General features: G+C 41.0%; 1 protein-coding gene across 2 annotated transcripts in view; it reads left to right on the plus strand.

Annotated features, from left to right (window-relative positions):
* The first annotated feature begins 370 nt into the window (after positions 1-370).
* The window catches only part of LOC126249438 (probable arginine--tRNA ligase, mitochondrial), a 69,363-nt gene continuing 51,982 nt past the window's right edge, over positions 371-17,751 (plus strand). Inside the window, exons 1-2 of one of the 2 annotated variants that reach the window (XM_049951090.1) lie at positions 371-422; positions 588-949. In XM_049951090.1, the coding sequence (XP_049807047.1) occupies positions 375-422; positions 588-949 (410 nt within the window). In that variant the 5' untranslated portion in view covers positions 371-374. Of the gene's footprint in view, positions 504-587; positions 950-17,751 lie in introns of both variants that reach the window. The other variant, XM_049951091.1, reaches the window with a different exon arrangement.

Genomic DNA, 17,751 nt, shown 5'->3' on the forward strand with positions numbered 1-17,751 from the left:
AAATACACTAATTACAGAGGGCGAGTGGGTGGGGAGGGGGCGGGTTGCGAAGATATTTACGTAGTTTTTCTTCCGGCTATACATACGTGTATAGAAAGTGAAGAAGGCAAGAAATCGTAATAACTGGTACAATTCACATTGGTTAGCATAGTAGATAAATAGTTACAGCAAACAGTCGCTCTCATGAAAATGAAAAATAATGTAGAATAAAGAGAAAAAGTCGCTGTCATCTGCGGAAATTCGTGTGCTGCCGATGTTATATGTCACTGCGCATTTTACTGGAGGAGCTGTTTGTTGTGGTTTCATATTCGTTGTATGATTCATACATAGATATCTTCTGTCATACGACGAAATGCTTTGGAGCGCTGTTAATAATGCTATGTGTGTACTTGTGTACACACGAGCGCAAGTGTGTGCGGAAAGTGAGTATACCACAGTGCCAATGGTAAATATTGATTTAGCACAGAATGGCGCTGAAATTGAAACAGCATGTTATTTCCCGCGTGAGTTATTCTTTGTAGTTTGAGGAGAAAATAAAAACAAGTTGAACTAACTGAGTCAGTAAATGTAATTTTATTTGTTTATAGGTTGTTGCATGCTTGAAGAACCAGTGCAGTCAGCTGCCTTCTGTTTTACCACAATTTGTTGAAATACATGGTGGAGATGATAGTAGTAACATCGAATTCCACTTGAATTTACGCTCGTTAGAGAAGTTTAATGGTTTCCGTGCCGACTACTTGCCAAATTTGGAAAACATCTCTTCAGATAGCCTGATACACGGTGTTTGGAGTGTCACTGATAAACGTGGTCCAAAATGTATTTTTAGAATTTGTAGTGATGTGTTCCTTAAAGAAGTTCTTGAAGATGTAATAAACAAACCGAATCTCATACGAAAGAGGAACAGTATTGTGAATAATCATATTGGAAGAAGAATTGTTGTTGAATTCAGGTATGTACTTCCAGCGCATATGAAATGCTGTTTGATGTATGCTTGTCTACTGAAGACATTCTAAGATACCTGTTCACGTAACTTTTGGTCAAACGTTTATTTATTCCATTGTTAATTCGGATGCTTCACCATAAATAGCAGTTGTTGGTTGCCTGTTCTAATAGTTTCCAATAATGGCCTAAAAAGTAAATATATTGCAGTGTAATGTAACTCCTGTACCTTTACATATCACTTCTTTATCCTTGCTACTAAGGATTTTGGGACCTGATTTTTTTTCCCCCTCTTGATGATGTCATTCAACATCGTTACACATGTTATTGTTGCTACTACACCTTACCATTTTTAATTTTGTACTTATTTTCTTGCCTTTGCATTTAGAGTTTCTGCTCTTAGTAAAATATAATTGTAGACATTTCCAGATTTTCATAAATCTTTAATTATGTAGTCAGCAAATCTTTGTGGTGGATTGTTGATTACTTACAAGGGAACCTCCCCATCGCACCCACCTCAGATTTAGTTATAAGTTGGCACAGTGGATAGGCCTTGAAAAACTGAACACAGATCAATGGAGAAAACAGGAAGAAACTGTGTGGAACTATGAAAAAAATAAGCAAAATATACAGTGAGTAGTCCATGTGCGACATAGATAACATCAAGGAGAGCGTGAGCTGAGGAGCTCCGTGGTCTCATGGTCAGCGTGAGTATCTGTGAAACAAAAGGTCCGTGGTTCTAATCTTCCCTCGAGTGAAAAATTTATTTTCGCAAAGTTATGATCTGTCCATTCGTTCATTGACGTCTCTGTTCACTGTAATACGTTTAGTGTCTGTGTTTTGCGACCGCACCGCAGAACGGTGCGATTAGTAGACGAAAGGACGTGCTCTCCAATGGGAACCCAAAACATTTGATCGCAAGGTCATATGTCGACCAATTCCTCCACAGGAAAACACGTCTGATATATTAAATACGACACTGGTTACAGATAATAATTGTCTGAAAATAAAAAATTAAACTCTTCACTCAAGGGAAGACTTGAACCCAAGACCTCTCGTTCCACAGCTGCTCACGGGACCACCGCGATCCTGAGCTCACACTTTCCTTGATGTTGCCTATCTTGCTCATGGACTACTCAGTTTGTATATTTTGCTTATTTTTTTCATAGTTGAACACAACTTCTTCCTGTTTTCTTGATAGATCTGTGTTCAGTTTTTCAAGGCCTATCCACTGTGCCAACTTATAACTAAATCTGAGGGGGGTGCGGTGTGGAGGTTCCCTTGTTAGTGTACACTGTGTGGAGCAGTGTGGCCCAGTAGTTATATTAAGTAACTCACAGTAAGGGATTAGTGTGCCTCATCCAACCATTCAAATGTTGACTTACCATGATTTCTCCAAATTGTGCACCATAATTTAAGGTGTGTTGCTTCTTTTGAATTGGTCATTTATGATGTCCTGCTTGTTCTTCATTCATTTTAAGTGTCTACACCTTCTTTAATACCATTCTCACTGACAGGATTTTAAAGCTTGGTCTCCCTTAATTGTGTGTATTATACAAACCTGTGTCCTGTGCAGCAGTTCTAGATGGCTAATATAAAACTCAGTTTAGAAGTTTCAGTGCCAGCATTGGTTTCTGATTATGTCCTAAAATTTGGAGAACAGCCCTGTGGCCATCATGCTTGTAGTTGAAACAAATTAAAGAGTGTGTGACCAGAGAGAGGCTTGATGTCCTCTGCATCAACACCATGATGAGGGGGATCATAGTTTTTATGAAATAGTTGTATTTATGAGTGCAAGTGCTGATAATGATACCTAGGTGAAGGAATGTGAAGGCAGACAGGTCAAATGGTAGGTTGTATTTGTGCCACAATCTCAAAGAGAGTGAACAAGTTGAAACATTCTGGTTGCAAATGGACTCAAATATGACTCATTGCTGTAGCGTACATTGTGCTAGATGAGAAGTGAAAATAATGGTAAACTTTTTAGAACTAGCGGAGAGGACTGTGGGAATCGGAAGAGGTATACTTCGCTTATAACACGGACTGTCTTTGGGAGAGGTATTGTGCGGAGGTAGTAAGGTCTGTCGTACTCACACAATCCAGCTTTGTCTTGTGCTTTGTTCGAAGCATATATGGGAGTTTTAAGTGACACACATGGAAGTGAAAAAGGGGGAGAGAGGGAGACGGGAGGAGGGGGGGGGGTTGTAAAGTTTTCCCTAGTCTAACATGAAAGTACTTTTTTGACATGTTCGACTCACAGGCAGAGAGAGAGAACGAAACTTTCACCTTGTAACCTAACCTGTATTTTGGGTTATGCTACAGATCATTCTGTACAACAACAACAACAACAACAACAACCTACAGTCACCGAGCGAGGTGGCGCAGTGGTTAGACACTGGACTCGCATTCGGGAGGACGACGGTTCAATCCCGCGTCCGGCCATCCTGATTTAGGTTTTCCGTGATTTCCCTAAATCACTCCGGGCAAATGCCGGGATGGTTCCTCTGAAAGGGCACGGCCGACTTCCTTACCCATCCTTCCCTAATTCGATGAGACCGATGACCACGCTGTTTGGTCTCCTTCCCCAAAACCAACCAACCAACCAACCTACAGTCAAAAAAATAATACAGATGCAAAATAAATATTATTAGTTTCCTGTTCCATCTCTGTTTGTATACATATGTCACACACCACATCATTATGTTATCAGCATCCAGTATCGATAGATTCAACCAGCTCTGCAGTAGGCACGTATTCGGGGAGTCGGGATGGCAGCGTAAAGGCCTACTAGGAAAGATATTCTGGGGAAAAAGCACAGGGAAATGCTGGAAGATCTAGAGTTGAAAGAGATAACTAAAGGATCAAAATTCAAAGTTGAATATGATAGTAAAATAAGAGGGGATGCACGGCTGGTGTTGACGCAGAAATGTGTAATGGGCTAGGAACAGAAGAGGCGCCAATGTCAGATTGAAGAGAGGACTAGAAGAGGTTGAGAACAGGGGTTTGTAGAAATAAAGGAGATTTTGCATTTAGATTGTGCATATGTAACTACAAAAGCTGATCTGAAGAGACTTCAGATGGCGCAGATTTTGTATCTGCTACTGTAGTCAACCACAATAAGGCATACATCATGAGGTTTGACTGGTTGGTGCAATTGCCCTTCAACCACAGTTTATCAGCTGCCATTTGTATGGGTGGATAGTTTGTCAATGAGAGTGCTTTTGTGGTGTCCATGGCTCATGCATTGTGTGTTGATGTTGGCATATTATTTTATATACGAAGAGTGTGAAGAAAACTAGATGTGCTGAGAGGCTGACTGTAGCGAACCCTGATGCCTAAGTTATGTTGGCATGTGGTGATTCATTTGAGATTTAGCGAAGCCAATGAATTTGGGGGGGGGGGGGGGAACTTTGTTTGCAGACAGACTGATGCATAGTGTAGCCTGAGGTCTGGTTTAGGGTGGAACGCGAGTTTGCTTGTGACTTGGCGAAGCCAGTGAATCTCAACATGGAAATATGATCACCATAATAGATTGACATGTAGTGTTGTCCAAGATATACATTTGTCATTGCAGTAACCTGCTTGTCTGTCTTATTTCCGATGTTTCTGAAAATTCCAACAATGTGGTTAACCTAATAAAACAAATTACCAATTAACTTTATTTATGAACCATAGGTAATTATGAACGAGCATTCTTATTAACTGTTGACAACTGACTCGTGATTCATCGTATTCGGTTCGTGTCATTAAATAAGTGTGTTAATACCAATTTCTGCATACAACACAACACCCACAGACACCATAAGTGCACATCTGTTGTTTGTCCACGATCATACTCATGTTAAACAATGTGAAGTGGCTGCAATGTAGTTAGTATAATTGATCTGTCAATGCGAATTGCCGTAGGTAAATCACAGAATTCCAGCAATGATTTCTTGAGGAAACTTTTCTGTGTTCTGGTGCTCTCAGTTGTCAGTCTGCTTTATTGTAACATCTGCTGAATCTACTATTTGTCACGGGTTAGATGATTATTTATCCAGGGCTCATCCAGATAGGGAATCTGCTGCTGAAATTTGTTCCTGCCAAGCAGTGCACCATGTGAACATGCTCATGTATTATATTTCATTTGAAGGGGTCAGTGGAAGGAAGTGCTAACCCACAAGAGCATATCTTTAGTAACTGCATTTTATATGGTTACATAAATTCATATGAAAATGTAGATACAGTAAAATAAAACAATTTGTATAAAAGACAGTGAGTTCATGTAGTATATGTGGAATTACTTAATACCATTGTGTAGTTCATTTGAATATATAACAGATAATGTAATAAATAAATAAAATAAACTACTCTTCATGTACTTTAGTGTTAGCACTTTCTACTGCCATCCTGTTCATTACTTCTGAAACTTTTTCCGTATCAACCCCATAGGAAACAAAAATGCTCTTAGTGAGGTAATGCTGTGTCCCCCCACCCCCACCCCTTTTTTTTCCGTGAACCAGGCACAACCTTCTTAGTCCCATTCACCTGTTAGGTTGTGTTTCGTGTGGCACCCCTTGTCACAGTCACCCAGTTTCATTTTCACATTAGTTCTTGACATTAGTGAAGAGAAAAGCATGAAACATTTATTAGAAAGTTGAATTGCATTCTGCACTGTATATGTCAAGTTATGGGAAACTAATTTTAAGTTTAGACTAAACATATAACTGTTTTGCTGTCTCTCCTTCTGCAACATTAAAATGAAGTGCTTCTTGTTAGAAGATGCAGTGGAATTACCAGGATTGTGTTTGGAAAACAGTTTTATTACATTTGGAAAACAATTTATTATGCTTAATAAGCTTTACCACATATGTGTCAGCTAATTGAACTGACAGAAATATTTGTTGAAGCGGTTCCTGTTTATTGTTTCATCAGCACATTGTGGCACACTTCTTTGTGTATTTCTGTCATGACTGGTAGTAGTAACCTTTGTTTTTTGGGGGTGGGGGGGGCTTAGGTAGTGCTCATTGTAGAGCAGGATTTGCTGCACCACTCATTTCACAGCCGACAGTGCAATGTATTGCTCATTGCTCACAAATGGGATTCAGTTACGATAAAGTGTGATTTCATCTCAAATAATACAGATCAAGAGTGAATATGTCACACCATTATTTCAAAGCTTTCTGGAAAAAAAAAGTGTTGAAGGCTATAAGACACTCTCATACTATATTTTGACTTTCTGATGATTTGTTAAAATGTTATAGACCTCTCTAAATGAGAGTATTTGTGGAAATGTCGCAACAAAAGGGAAAACAAAAAAAAAAAAATTATAATTAAAAAATTACACGTGATAGAGATCTGAAATTATTTTTAGTAAAAACCTTGTTCACAGTACTATTATACATTATTAACACACACACTTGTGAGTTTTTTCCTCTTTAATTTGGAAAACTAAACTACTGAAATTTTTAACTTTTAACAAACTCAAAAATTATGTTTTGAAGATTTGAATTGTCACAAAATGTTAACTTGCCCGAGAAATGAGAAAGTGGAAAGACTGCCAACTGTCACTTACGACATTAATGTCTGAAATTCTTAAACTGTCAAAATATTTCTACATGAAGATAAGAGAGACTGAAATTTTGTGATTCTTTATAAATTTTCCCTAAAACCGCCATCCTGAATATTCTAAAAATTGCATGGTATGTTTGTTGGTCATTGTACTTACAGAAGGTACAGTCAGAGTGGACAATATTTTGTAGTGCAAAAGTTACGAAATTTTTATGTTAGAGCTAGCTATTCTCAATGTTGAAAAATCCCGGACACTTCAAATTTTAAGTTGATTCCTTATGTTGAGTAAATGAATGAAAAACTGAGTGGGAAAACAATTGTTGGTTTTGTTCATGCATTTTATAAAAAAATGAGATATAGAAAATAAATTTTCATGTGTATAATTTTTCTTTTTCTGATATTATTCACAAATTTTTATTGTCCTCTGTCATGATTTTACTTCTTTATGACATTCCATAAATTAAAATTGTCTACACTGTAACAATCAACACAGCACTGTTGCAAAGAGTTCATTTGCTTTTTACTTGTATAGCCAAGTTGAATTTGCACATGGACAAGGATGATCCAACAAGAGCTGTACTTGGGAAATGGGAACTGCAAACTTACATGTTGCTGATGACCTTTGGAAAGAATTTGCCACACCATGTGGTGTCATGAAGGAGACAGTTACATCTTGCAGTTCATGAGGGACACTAATTATTTGTCCCATTGAATGTCATACATACAAGAAATGAAGTTGCTCACAACAAAGTCTTATAAAGTGTACTAAGGTCTATGCATTTCACACACAGTAACAGGCCGTATTTCTTGGAGAAGTGTTCTTGCAATGTATAATGTGCCAGTCTGGGATGCAACCCAGCAGTGACCTGACTGAATTTCTACTACTGGTTTCATAGCAGACCACTATTGTCTCTTTTTTTAAAATGCAATTCCCCTAATGTGCTTCAGTTTAGAAGTCAGAGTTTCATGTCGTGTAGTAATTTTGATATGGTTGGTACGAATCCAGTAGCGTCTCTTTTAGCATCAACAGCTTCATACTGGAAATTGGATCTTGTGACATGTTTACAGAGACCTCCTATCCCCTCACATGCCCTTTTTACATGACCCATAGCTTTAAAGATCAATTTTTTTGTCTTACTTACTGTGCAGTGTTTTCCAGGCTCATAAAACTGAAAGCTGGTTTTAGAATGAGATGATGCACCATTAGTCACATACACCTGTTTAGGAAATGTATGGCCTGTAGATGCTATGTCAGCAGTTATCATGCTGGCAGCAATGCATGCATGTACACTGTCACGAATGAGATCATCGCTGACAATAGCAAAACAGTGTCATGTTCCTAGGAAGTGAGCAACACGTGTGCATGTGAATATTGACACTTTTGATGTGTGCCAGTGGCAACTTTGAATTTTGTTCTGCAAAGCAGCAGACCAGTTCTCAGCAAAGTCGAAATGTAGAACTAATGTGTCGACATTCTGGGATGTGGCTGATTTTACTTCTGCTATGGCCTGTCTCTGAATCCTGCAGAGATGATGAGGAGCTACTTCTCTCACGACCCAATGCCTAACATCTGTAACACTGGACTCGCATTCGGGAGGACGACGGATCAATCCCGCGTCCGGCCGTCCCGATTTAGGTTTTCCGTGATTTCCCTAAATCGCTCCGGGCAAATGCTGGGACGGTTCCTTTCAAAGGGTACGGCCAACTTCCTTCTCCGTCCTTCTCTAACCCGATGAGACCGATGACCTCGCTATCTGGTCTCCTTCCCCAAAACAACAAACCGACCTAACATCTGTAACAGAGTTCAGTAGGTCCACTGTCTTCCTCATCAACTCTCCTCCCTCTCACAATGCATAAGTTATGTCATTGTCAGTATCCTGAAGGTGTAATGCTTCAACAGTCTCCCTTCAGCACCAGGACACACTGCACACTCCTGCACCAACATTTATCTTGAGGCTCTTGACATGTACACAAAAGTATCAGATCCATCTCCGTTTCTCTTCCCTGTGACACTACTTATGATGAAACAAATAAGCCTCAAATTAGTGCAGTAAATAAATGTCCATATTTTTTTCACTGTCTGGCATTTTACCCGTTTTTGTCATAAGGAGTAGAATTTTCTGAGAACAATTTTTAAATTTGTGTTGTCCTTTTTCCTTATGAGGTATGATTCTCTTACTGATATTGTCATATATGTTTTTACCTTTTTCACTAACAGAGTTAACATCAGCCTGATTAGGACTTTGCTTGTCACACTCTTTGTCATAACTTACATAATATTCCAGAGCAACATTAAGCATATCATTTTTTGATGGATGCCCACAGTAGGAATATGGGTATGCCCAAATATCTCTTTCATTCTTTATTTTATGAGCTTTTGAAATTAAATAATATGAAGAAGTGGGTCTCTGTATCTGCTGCTTGGAGTAGCTATCTGGTATCAGCGTCAGTAGTTGTATTTTCTCAGTATAGGTGGCTGCCAAGATCACATTGGGTGCACGTGTCACTATCTTCACGTTCTACATTATTCACTTCACAAAGTTTTTAAGAGGCTGCTTGTCTAAAATTTGTTTCAAGTTCTTCCACTTTTCGTTGTACATACTGTTTTCTTCTTGTGCTTCATATTTTACCTGGGAATTTAAAAGTGTGTATATTACGGCCTACAACAGAAATTTTAACATTCAACTCATCAACAACTTCACACCTAGAAGTATAAATGTCTGCACTGTATTCTTCAGTTTCACATTTTAGTGATGTTAATCATTCAGGTGGGTTATCACTATATTTCTAGTTGTAGTGTATATAGTGAGTCCTGAACAATGGATGTGATGGTAACACAGTTACTTGAGGACCAAGATATTTCTGCAGTACGTCTCACAGATTTTCAACAATTGTGCAGAATTTTTCACTTTTCTTAAACACCATCTGCTTGTTTCTTTTTTCGTAGTTCAAACACCTCATCCTTTCACGACTGTATTTCCTCACTGACCTTGTATGAACTAAAAGTTCAAACCAAACACAAAACTTCATGCAGAATGATTCATGTGCAACTTCATATACGTTTGTTAGTAACAGGAGAGAGCTGGAAACTGTTGTCGACATGCATATTTTTCAGTAGAAAGTCAGTAATGTGAAATATGCAGAATGTTGAAAAATTTCCAACACTTCACCCAGAAAAATGTTGTCCACTTTGATTGCAGTAAGAGCCAACACATTAACTGAACAATATATTGTACCATTTTCATAAGTTTTGTGATGAGGGATTTTGAGTAAATAATTTGTGAAAATGTGATTTATTAAAAAATGTTTAGTAATAAATATTTACGTAATACAGATCGCTGGAGCAGAGAAGATTTTGTTTATAATTGATAAGTTGTATCTGATAATATAACAAGGAAGTTAGCATTCTGTGACTTTCCAAATCAGGAAAAAAAAAATTAAGTAGGAAAAAAATTAAAATTTTTGTATTTTCCTCTTAAATCTATAAGTAAGTCAAAAGAAAGCCCATAAGTGTGTGTGTGTGTGTGTGTGTGTGTGTGTGTGTGTGTGTGAACTAAATTTGAACATATAAAGAGGGAGCTTTAAAGTAAAACATCTATCAGGTCTCCAGTACTTTTTGTTTATTGGCTATATTTTTTTTAGTTCTCTACTGTTTTAAGAGTATATTTACAAAATATACAGAGAGAGAGAGAGAGAGAGAGAGAGAGAGAGAGAGGATAAAATGAAAATCTTTTATTTCTTAACACATATGATGTAGAGGTCTAACATATATTCGCTCCAGAAAAAATAAAGATCATGAATTGACGTTTCCTGTATGATTCGATTTGAAATTGGCCTAAACTAGTGTGCTTAATGTAAATATGGGTGAGAAGTACGATATTGCACTGCCTGTGCATGTCAGATGGAACATTGCATCATTCTTCTTAAAAATACAGGCACAGCAGTATCGAACTTATCCCTCAATATTAGGCAGCGACTTTTAATTGAAATCTCCTCCCCTGTATGGGAATTTCATAATGTGGGGTACGAGTACAGGTTGTGCTGCAGGAACAGTAACACTTGGGGCAAGTAGGGTCTGGCCATGAGTTAGCCAAAGCTGTTAAGGTGACTGCTCACTTAAAGTGAGAAATCCAGGTTTGAGCTCCAGTCCAGCACAAATTTTCATTGTCACCATTCCCTTATACAGCTGATGGTTGTTTGTATTCACAACTGTGAATATCTTTCATGGGTGAGAAGTATTGTTATCTGAAGGGAGAACATACAAATGAATGTTATCAACATTAAATCTGTATACAAAATGAACTGACAAAATTTCGGAGGCTGTTCAGGGATATTTTCTGATTATTTTGGCATAAGGGACCCATGGTGTACGATAGCTCGTTACTGAGTAATGACGTGATTATAATTTATTTTGTTTATTTCTGCAGTGTCCTCTGTTTCTACGAAAATATGTTCATAACAGTGAAAAAGCCTTTAATTTGCAGTCATCAAAACATATTGGGGGGGGTCCAAAAGTTTCTAGCCTAACAAATAAAGAATGACAGAAATTTCGTAATACCAATTTATTTTTCAACATAATACAAAACATTCAAATAAAAGGTCTTTGGTTTCGAGTCCAACCAAGCGTTGACAGCATGAATCACTGCATCATCATTGTCAAATCGTCATCCTTTGAGGTCTTTTTTTTTTTAGATTTGGGAAAAGAAAAAAGTCTGATGGAGCCAAATCTGGAGAATATGGTGGATAACATAACAATGTGAACCAACAATCACACAGAGTTTCTAGTGTTGCGAGGGCTGTGTGTGCTGGTGTGTTGTCCTGATGCAAAAGAACTCCATACGCCAATTTTCTGCGCCTTTTTTTCTTTATCTCTTCTCTCAAACAGTGCAGGAGGGTGCAGTAGTATGATGTGTTAATAGTCATGCCTTTTTGCAAGTAATCCACCATAATTACCCCTTCCACATCCCAGAAGACCGGCGCCATCACATTGCCGGCTGGTTTTTGCACCCGGAATATTTTTGGGGTAGGGGATGAAGGATGTGTCCATTGTTGTGATTGTTGTTTTGTCTCTGGACCAAAGGGTGAACCAATGTTTCGTCCATTGTCACATACCTTGCAAGAAAGCTGTCCTCATCCACTTCAAATTGGTGGACAATTTCTTTATAACACAACAGGTGTCTCTGATTTGCTTTCAAGTCTTTTGGGACCCATCGAGATGAAACTTTCTGTGTTCCTAAAATATCCACAACAATGTCATGAGCACTCCCACTGGAGATTCAAAATGGGGTGTCAGTGTGCTGTAACGTTGTTCGATGATGCTGCAAAATCATATCAGGAATTGCAGTCATTGTTTCATCAGTGGCAACGGTGACAGGCCTTCCGCTCCTTGGTGCATCTTCCACACTCGTTCTTCCATGTTTGAAGTCAGACAGCCAGTTTTCACTGTTGCACAAGGTGGAGCACTGTCTTTAAGTGTATTCTGCATGTCCTTTGCAGTTTCCTTGGGCGTCATTCCCTTCAAATGAAGATATTCAATTGCACCACGGTCCTTGATTCTCTCGATATTCGCCATTTTGCTTACACTATGGTGTACAACGCATCCTAAAGTCAAAACTAATGAATCACCATAAAAGTAGCTGGTGTTGCTGGTGCAAGACATTAAGGTGACTGTCTTGGGCTAGAAACTATTCGACCACCCCTTGTACAACAGAGAATGCAGAGTACTGCAGCAAACCTCAGTATTGTGATGCGGTTGCCGTTGTTGCAGGAACAGCTGAGCATAGCATCATTGTGCCGCTCTTCCACTGCCTTGAGTGGACCCACACACAAGGTGCATGTTGGGCAACTCTTCACCAGTAGACCTATCAACACTGCTGTGTAGCACTGTTAACGTACCACCAGCAGTGCCGGTGGGGGGAGGGGGAGGGGGGAAACCTTAGACAGAACCAAACGGAACAGATTGTAAGCTTGTGGGCAAAGAGTAATGTGGACTCTATTGTTGTCAGTAGCAGGTACCATTAGTGAATGGAATAAGTTTGTTTCCAAACAAGAAAAATAGTGCATACTGTCGACATTTGCGTTGTTGTGCAGATTTTTTGAGTAGTGCAATAAATGGGTGTAAGAAATCAAACTAAATGCAGTTCAGTTACTCTATAATGAGCCATCAGAGACCGTGTGTTCCATGTACCAAAATACTCGGATTCATCCTGTATATGACAGAATTTCTCTGTTTCGGATTATATCCGGAAATTCAAAATTTTGACTTCTACAAATGTGCCACTTTCTGCCATATAATGCTGATTGCATACAAAAGCCATATGAAATTTTGTGTGTGTGTGTGTGTGTGTGTGTGTGTGTGTGTGTGTGTGTGTGTGTGTGTGAGAGAGAGAGAGAGAGAGAGAGAGAGAGAGAAAGGGGGGGGGGGGGAAGCAGGATAATATTGTTATGCTCATCATTTTAATTTGTGTGGTGGGCAGTTGCTGTAGATGGATCCAATATTCACAGGAGGATGGATGGGATGGTGCAGATGAAAGAAGTGTTGTGTACCAAATGATGAAGCATGGTGCCTTTTAAATAAAGTTTCTGGCATTCCATAAATCATTTGATTGAATTTTGGGGCAGAGCACTCCCAAAGTAAATACAACTAAATCTCAGTATGTATTGGTGAAGGACAGCTAACAGAGAGGAGGAGGAGGAGGAGGAGGAGAAGAAGAAGAAGAAGAAAAAAGAAAAAGGAAAAACAAAACTAGTACGTTTTATCTAAATTCCTGCTTTAAATCTTCAGTTACCCACTAATGTGTACAGTCACTGGAAAAATTTATACAAGATCTTCTATTATTAAAGTAGATGACTTGTGGGAAGGTCTCTTCTAGTCACCATGTTGATTGTGATGAGTGAATACAAAAGGTAAACTAAATGGACAAAATATTATTCACCCCATTAAAAGAGCACACTGGTCACTTTGGAGTGCCGTAGATGGTCTAGAACTGGTATCATCCTGTCATGTGACACTCCTCTGCTTATGTAAGATATGTTAGTGAAGTGGAATTTATGTGCCAGCCGAGGTTATGGAATTGGCACAGTTTGTGTGGCAGAATAGCAGAAAGGAGCTGCCGTGTTCAGATGTGCTCCTGACCACACTGTGAATAAAGTGTTCCAGTTTGATGTATCAACATTAACTGTTCAGTATGTCTACAAGGAATGATATGTCACTTACACCCATGTAGCTTGGCGTAACAACGGTGTGGGAACAATGGACATAAAAAGGTCCTAACTGAGCTGGATTGGAGATGAGTGTCATACCTTGTCAGTGGCAATTGGTTTCACACCTGACAAATAATATCTGCGGGACAGTCAATGCAGGTGCATCTCAAACAGTCTCTCCCACCACCACCACCACTATGGGACTCGCGACACTTTCGAGAGTTTGTGCATGGCAAGCACAGCTATTACAGCATCTGCTTCGTTTCTTGTGTTGCAATTGACCATCTCCAACTACCCTTATTTCTCTTCTTGCTTAACCAATGGTGGTGGTCTTTGATATCGACCCATCTATGTCTCTCAGTTCTACTTTCTTTAGCTTACCTCTTTATCCATTTATTTTTCATGAATTTTTTTTTTGGCTGAAGTGATTTTTAGTTATCTTTTGGGTTTGATCTCCTTTTTTCCAAAATTTTTCCTATAGTGTAGACCAACTGGGGAAGGGCATCTTAAATAATGCCAGCTGTCTACAACATAAAAGATCCTGTGTGCACGATAGCTACGTAGACTTAAAATATGTACTTAAAAGCCAATGCGTAGCCAACTTGATGTGTTGGGGTCATTATGTCTCCTTTGATTAGAGCTCCTTGAGTACACATAGTTCACACTTCTGATGCCTGAGCTACTAGCTTTCAATGCATGCCATTTAATAGGTGCCTTTGATCTTGGGGCATCAGGATTCCTGGCAATGGCAATTGTCTCAGGTGACCTTTTCTGCAGGTGGGTGGTTTCCATATGAGAGGCCGTGATCAGCACAGGTGTCACCAGGGTGGGCATTTGCCACGAGAAACGCACAAAACCGATTTGGCTGTACAGTGTATAGGTTGAGATTTTTCAGTGAAGATTACAATCCAACTGTTTTCCCTACTGTGGATATCCCGTGGGTAGAGGTAAAAACCAGAAGACTGGGAACAAAACAATCTTTTAAATATCTGACATGTACTTGAATAGATTGAGATACTCTTATAGTGGCAGAGACGTTATTTTTCATGGAATGTGTAGAAGATATATTTGAGGAATAAACACATTGGAAAAAAATGTGAAATATGTCACTGTTGGTTAAAGCTACTTCTTCTAGACAACCTCAAGAACTTCATATACACTCCTGGAAATGGAAAAAAGAACACATTGACACCGGTGTGTCAGACCCACCATACTTGCTCCGGACACTGCGAGAGGGCTGTACAAGCAATGATCACACGCACGGCACAGCGGACACACCAGGAACCGCGGTGTTGGCTGTCGAATGGCGCTAGCTGCGCAGCATTTGTGCGCCGCCGCCGTCAGTGTCAGCCAGTTTGCCGTGGCATACGGAGCTCCATCGCAGTCTTTAACACTGGTAGCATGCTGCGACAGCGTGGACGTGAACCGTATGTGCAGTTGACGGACTTTGAGCGAGGGCGTATAGTGGGCATGCGGGAGGCCGGGTGGACGTACCGCCGAATTGCTCAACACGTGGGGCGTGAGGTCTCCACAGTACATCGATGTTGTCGCCAGTGGTCGGCGGAAGGTGCACGTGCCCGTCGACCTGGGACCGGACCGCAGCGACGCACGGATGCACGCCAAGACCGTAGGATCCTACGCAGTGCCGTAGGGGACCGCACCGCCACTTCCCAGCAAATTAGGGACACTGTTGCTCCTGGGGTATTGGCAAGGACCATTCGCAACCGTCTCCATGAAGCTGGGCTACGGTCCCGCACACCATTAGGCCGTCTTCCGCTCACGCCCCAACATCGTGCAGCCCGCCTCCAGTGGTGTCGCGACAGGCGTGAATGGAGGGACGAATGGAGACGTGTCGTCTTCAGCGATGAGAGTCGCTTCTGCCTTGGTGCCAATGATGGTCGTATGCGTGTTTGGCGCCGTGCAGGTGAGCGCCACAATCAGGACTGCATACGACCGAGGCACACAGGACCAACACCCGGCATCATGGTGTGGGGAGCGATCTCCTACACTGGCCGTACACCACTGGTGATCGTCGAGGGGACACTGAATAGTGCACGGTACATCCAGACCGTCATCGAACCCATCGTTCTACCATTCCTAGACCGGCAAGGGAACTTGCTGTTCCAACAGGACAATGCACGTCCGCATGTATCCCGTGCCACCCAACGTGCTCTAGAAGGTGTAAGTCAACTACCCTGGCCAGCAAGATCTCCGGATCTGTCCCCCATTGAGCATGTTTGGGACTGGATGAAGCGTCGTCTCACGCGGTCTGCACGTCCAGCACGAACGCTGGTCCAACTGAGGCGCCAGGTGGAAATGGCATGGCAAGCCGTTCCACAGGACTACATCCAGCATCTCTACGATCGTCTCCATGGGAGAATAGCAGCCTGCATTGCTGCGAAAGGTGGATATACACTGTACTAGTGCCGACATTGTGCATGCTCTGTTGCCTGTGTCTATGTGCCTGTGGTTCTGTCAGTGTGATCATGTGATGTATCTGACCCCAGGAATGTGTCAATAAAGTTTCCCCTTCCTGGGACAATGAATTCACGGTGTTCTTATTTCAATTTCCAGGAGTGTATTTGAAGGACTGGGTGACATGCCAGTGACTATTACTAAACATAAAACGTGGTACAAGAAGCTATTTTTTGCAGAGATGTTACACTCCAGACAGATGAGGAGCTTTGAGTTAATGCAGCAGAGAGAGATGTACATTTTGTCTGACGGGTACAAAAAGGGACAAAAAATAATGGATTAGATAGAGGCACTTTCATCTTAGCTTTTAGAGGAAACGTCTCCCCAGAAAAAGTTAGATTAATGGAATATAGGTGTGATGTGAAACATTACATCCCTCTGCCCATGAGACACTTTCAGTGCTTAAGATTTGGACACACATCATCTGTTACATGACAGACCTAAAATGTGCAAGCTGTTAAAGTCACTTCACAAAAGTTGCCCTTGTGATTAACTGCATCATTTGTGCGTAAATTGTACAGAACACCATCATCCATGTCGGCCAGTTTGCCCAGTATTTAAAAAAAGAAAAGAAAATTCAAGAATATAAAACAGTGGCTCAAATGTCATATACTGGGCAAGAAAAAACTATGAGTATATGCATCCAGTTGACAAGATGACAACTTATGCAAAAGTCACAGCTACCTGAACTTTTTAAAAACCAAATCTACTACCTACTATATAGACACATCAGGCTACATTTCATGTCCCCCTGACAGCATGAGAGAGGAAGACTCACTCCAGATTTCAGGCATTGTGTGGCCATCTTCAGCGATTGTGTTAAATTTCTTGCAATACGTAGAGATGAGCCGGGAGCTGTAGCTGTGGAGGATGGCATACTCCCGACCATACCCTGCCATCTGGCTTGTTAGACCACAGGAACATCCTCTGGAAAACTGCTGCCAGGACACATGTCAAGGCGTGAGGGCATGTTCTGGGGCAATGATGGGTTGAGGTTCGTTGGGTCAGTGAGTGGGGACAACGGGGGTGAGTGCACATCATCCATCTCCTCCTCCTGGGGTGCTCTGGTGGTACCAGCAGGCAGCTGTGTAGGCTGCACCGTACCATGAAGCCATGAATCTGGCGCAAGAAAAGCAGTAGAATCACGGGGCAAATGACGTGTGTGAATTTTGTTCTGGTGGTGGCTTTGCAAATCGTCGGGACCTGCAATCAAATACACAGAAGAGCCAATGAGTTGCTGGATCATGCCTCTTTCCCAGCACCCACGGTTGCCATAAACCCTGAAAACAAAAAGATCGCACGGCGCAAAGCGATACTTGTGGCCCATTGGTGGCGCCGGATGCTGCAGTGCGTGTAGCAGCGTCCAATGGTGGCAGCCATGCAGGAGTTCCACCAGTGATGGTCTGTCCCATGGGTGGGAGCGATAAGAGGCGAGAAAGAGTTGCAGCACCTGTCCCCATGTACGGGTGGTGCGAAGATTGGCCATCCGCTGTTTGAAAGTGCGTACAAAGCATTCTGCTTCTCTATTAAACTGTGGGTGAAACGGAGCACTTGTTAGGTGACAAAACTGTTCAAAATCATGTG

This window comes from Schistocerca nitens, chromosome 3 (assembly GCF_023898315.1).
Source record: "Schistocerca nitens isolate TAMUIC-IGC-003100 chromosome 3, iqSchNite1.1, whole genome shotgun sequence".
NCBI lineage: Eukaryota > Metazoa > Arthropoda > Insecta > Orthoptera > Acrididae > Schistocerca > Schistocerca nitens.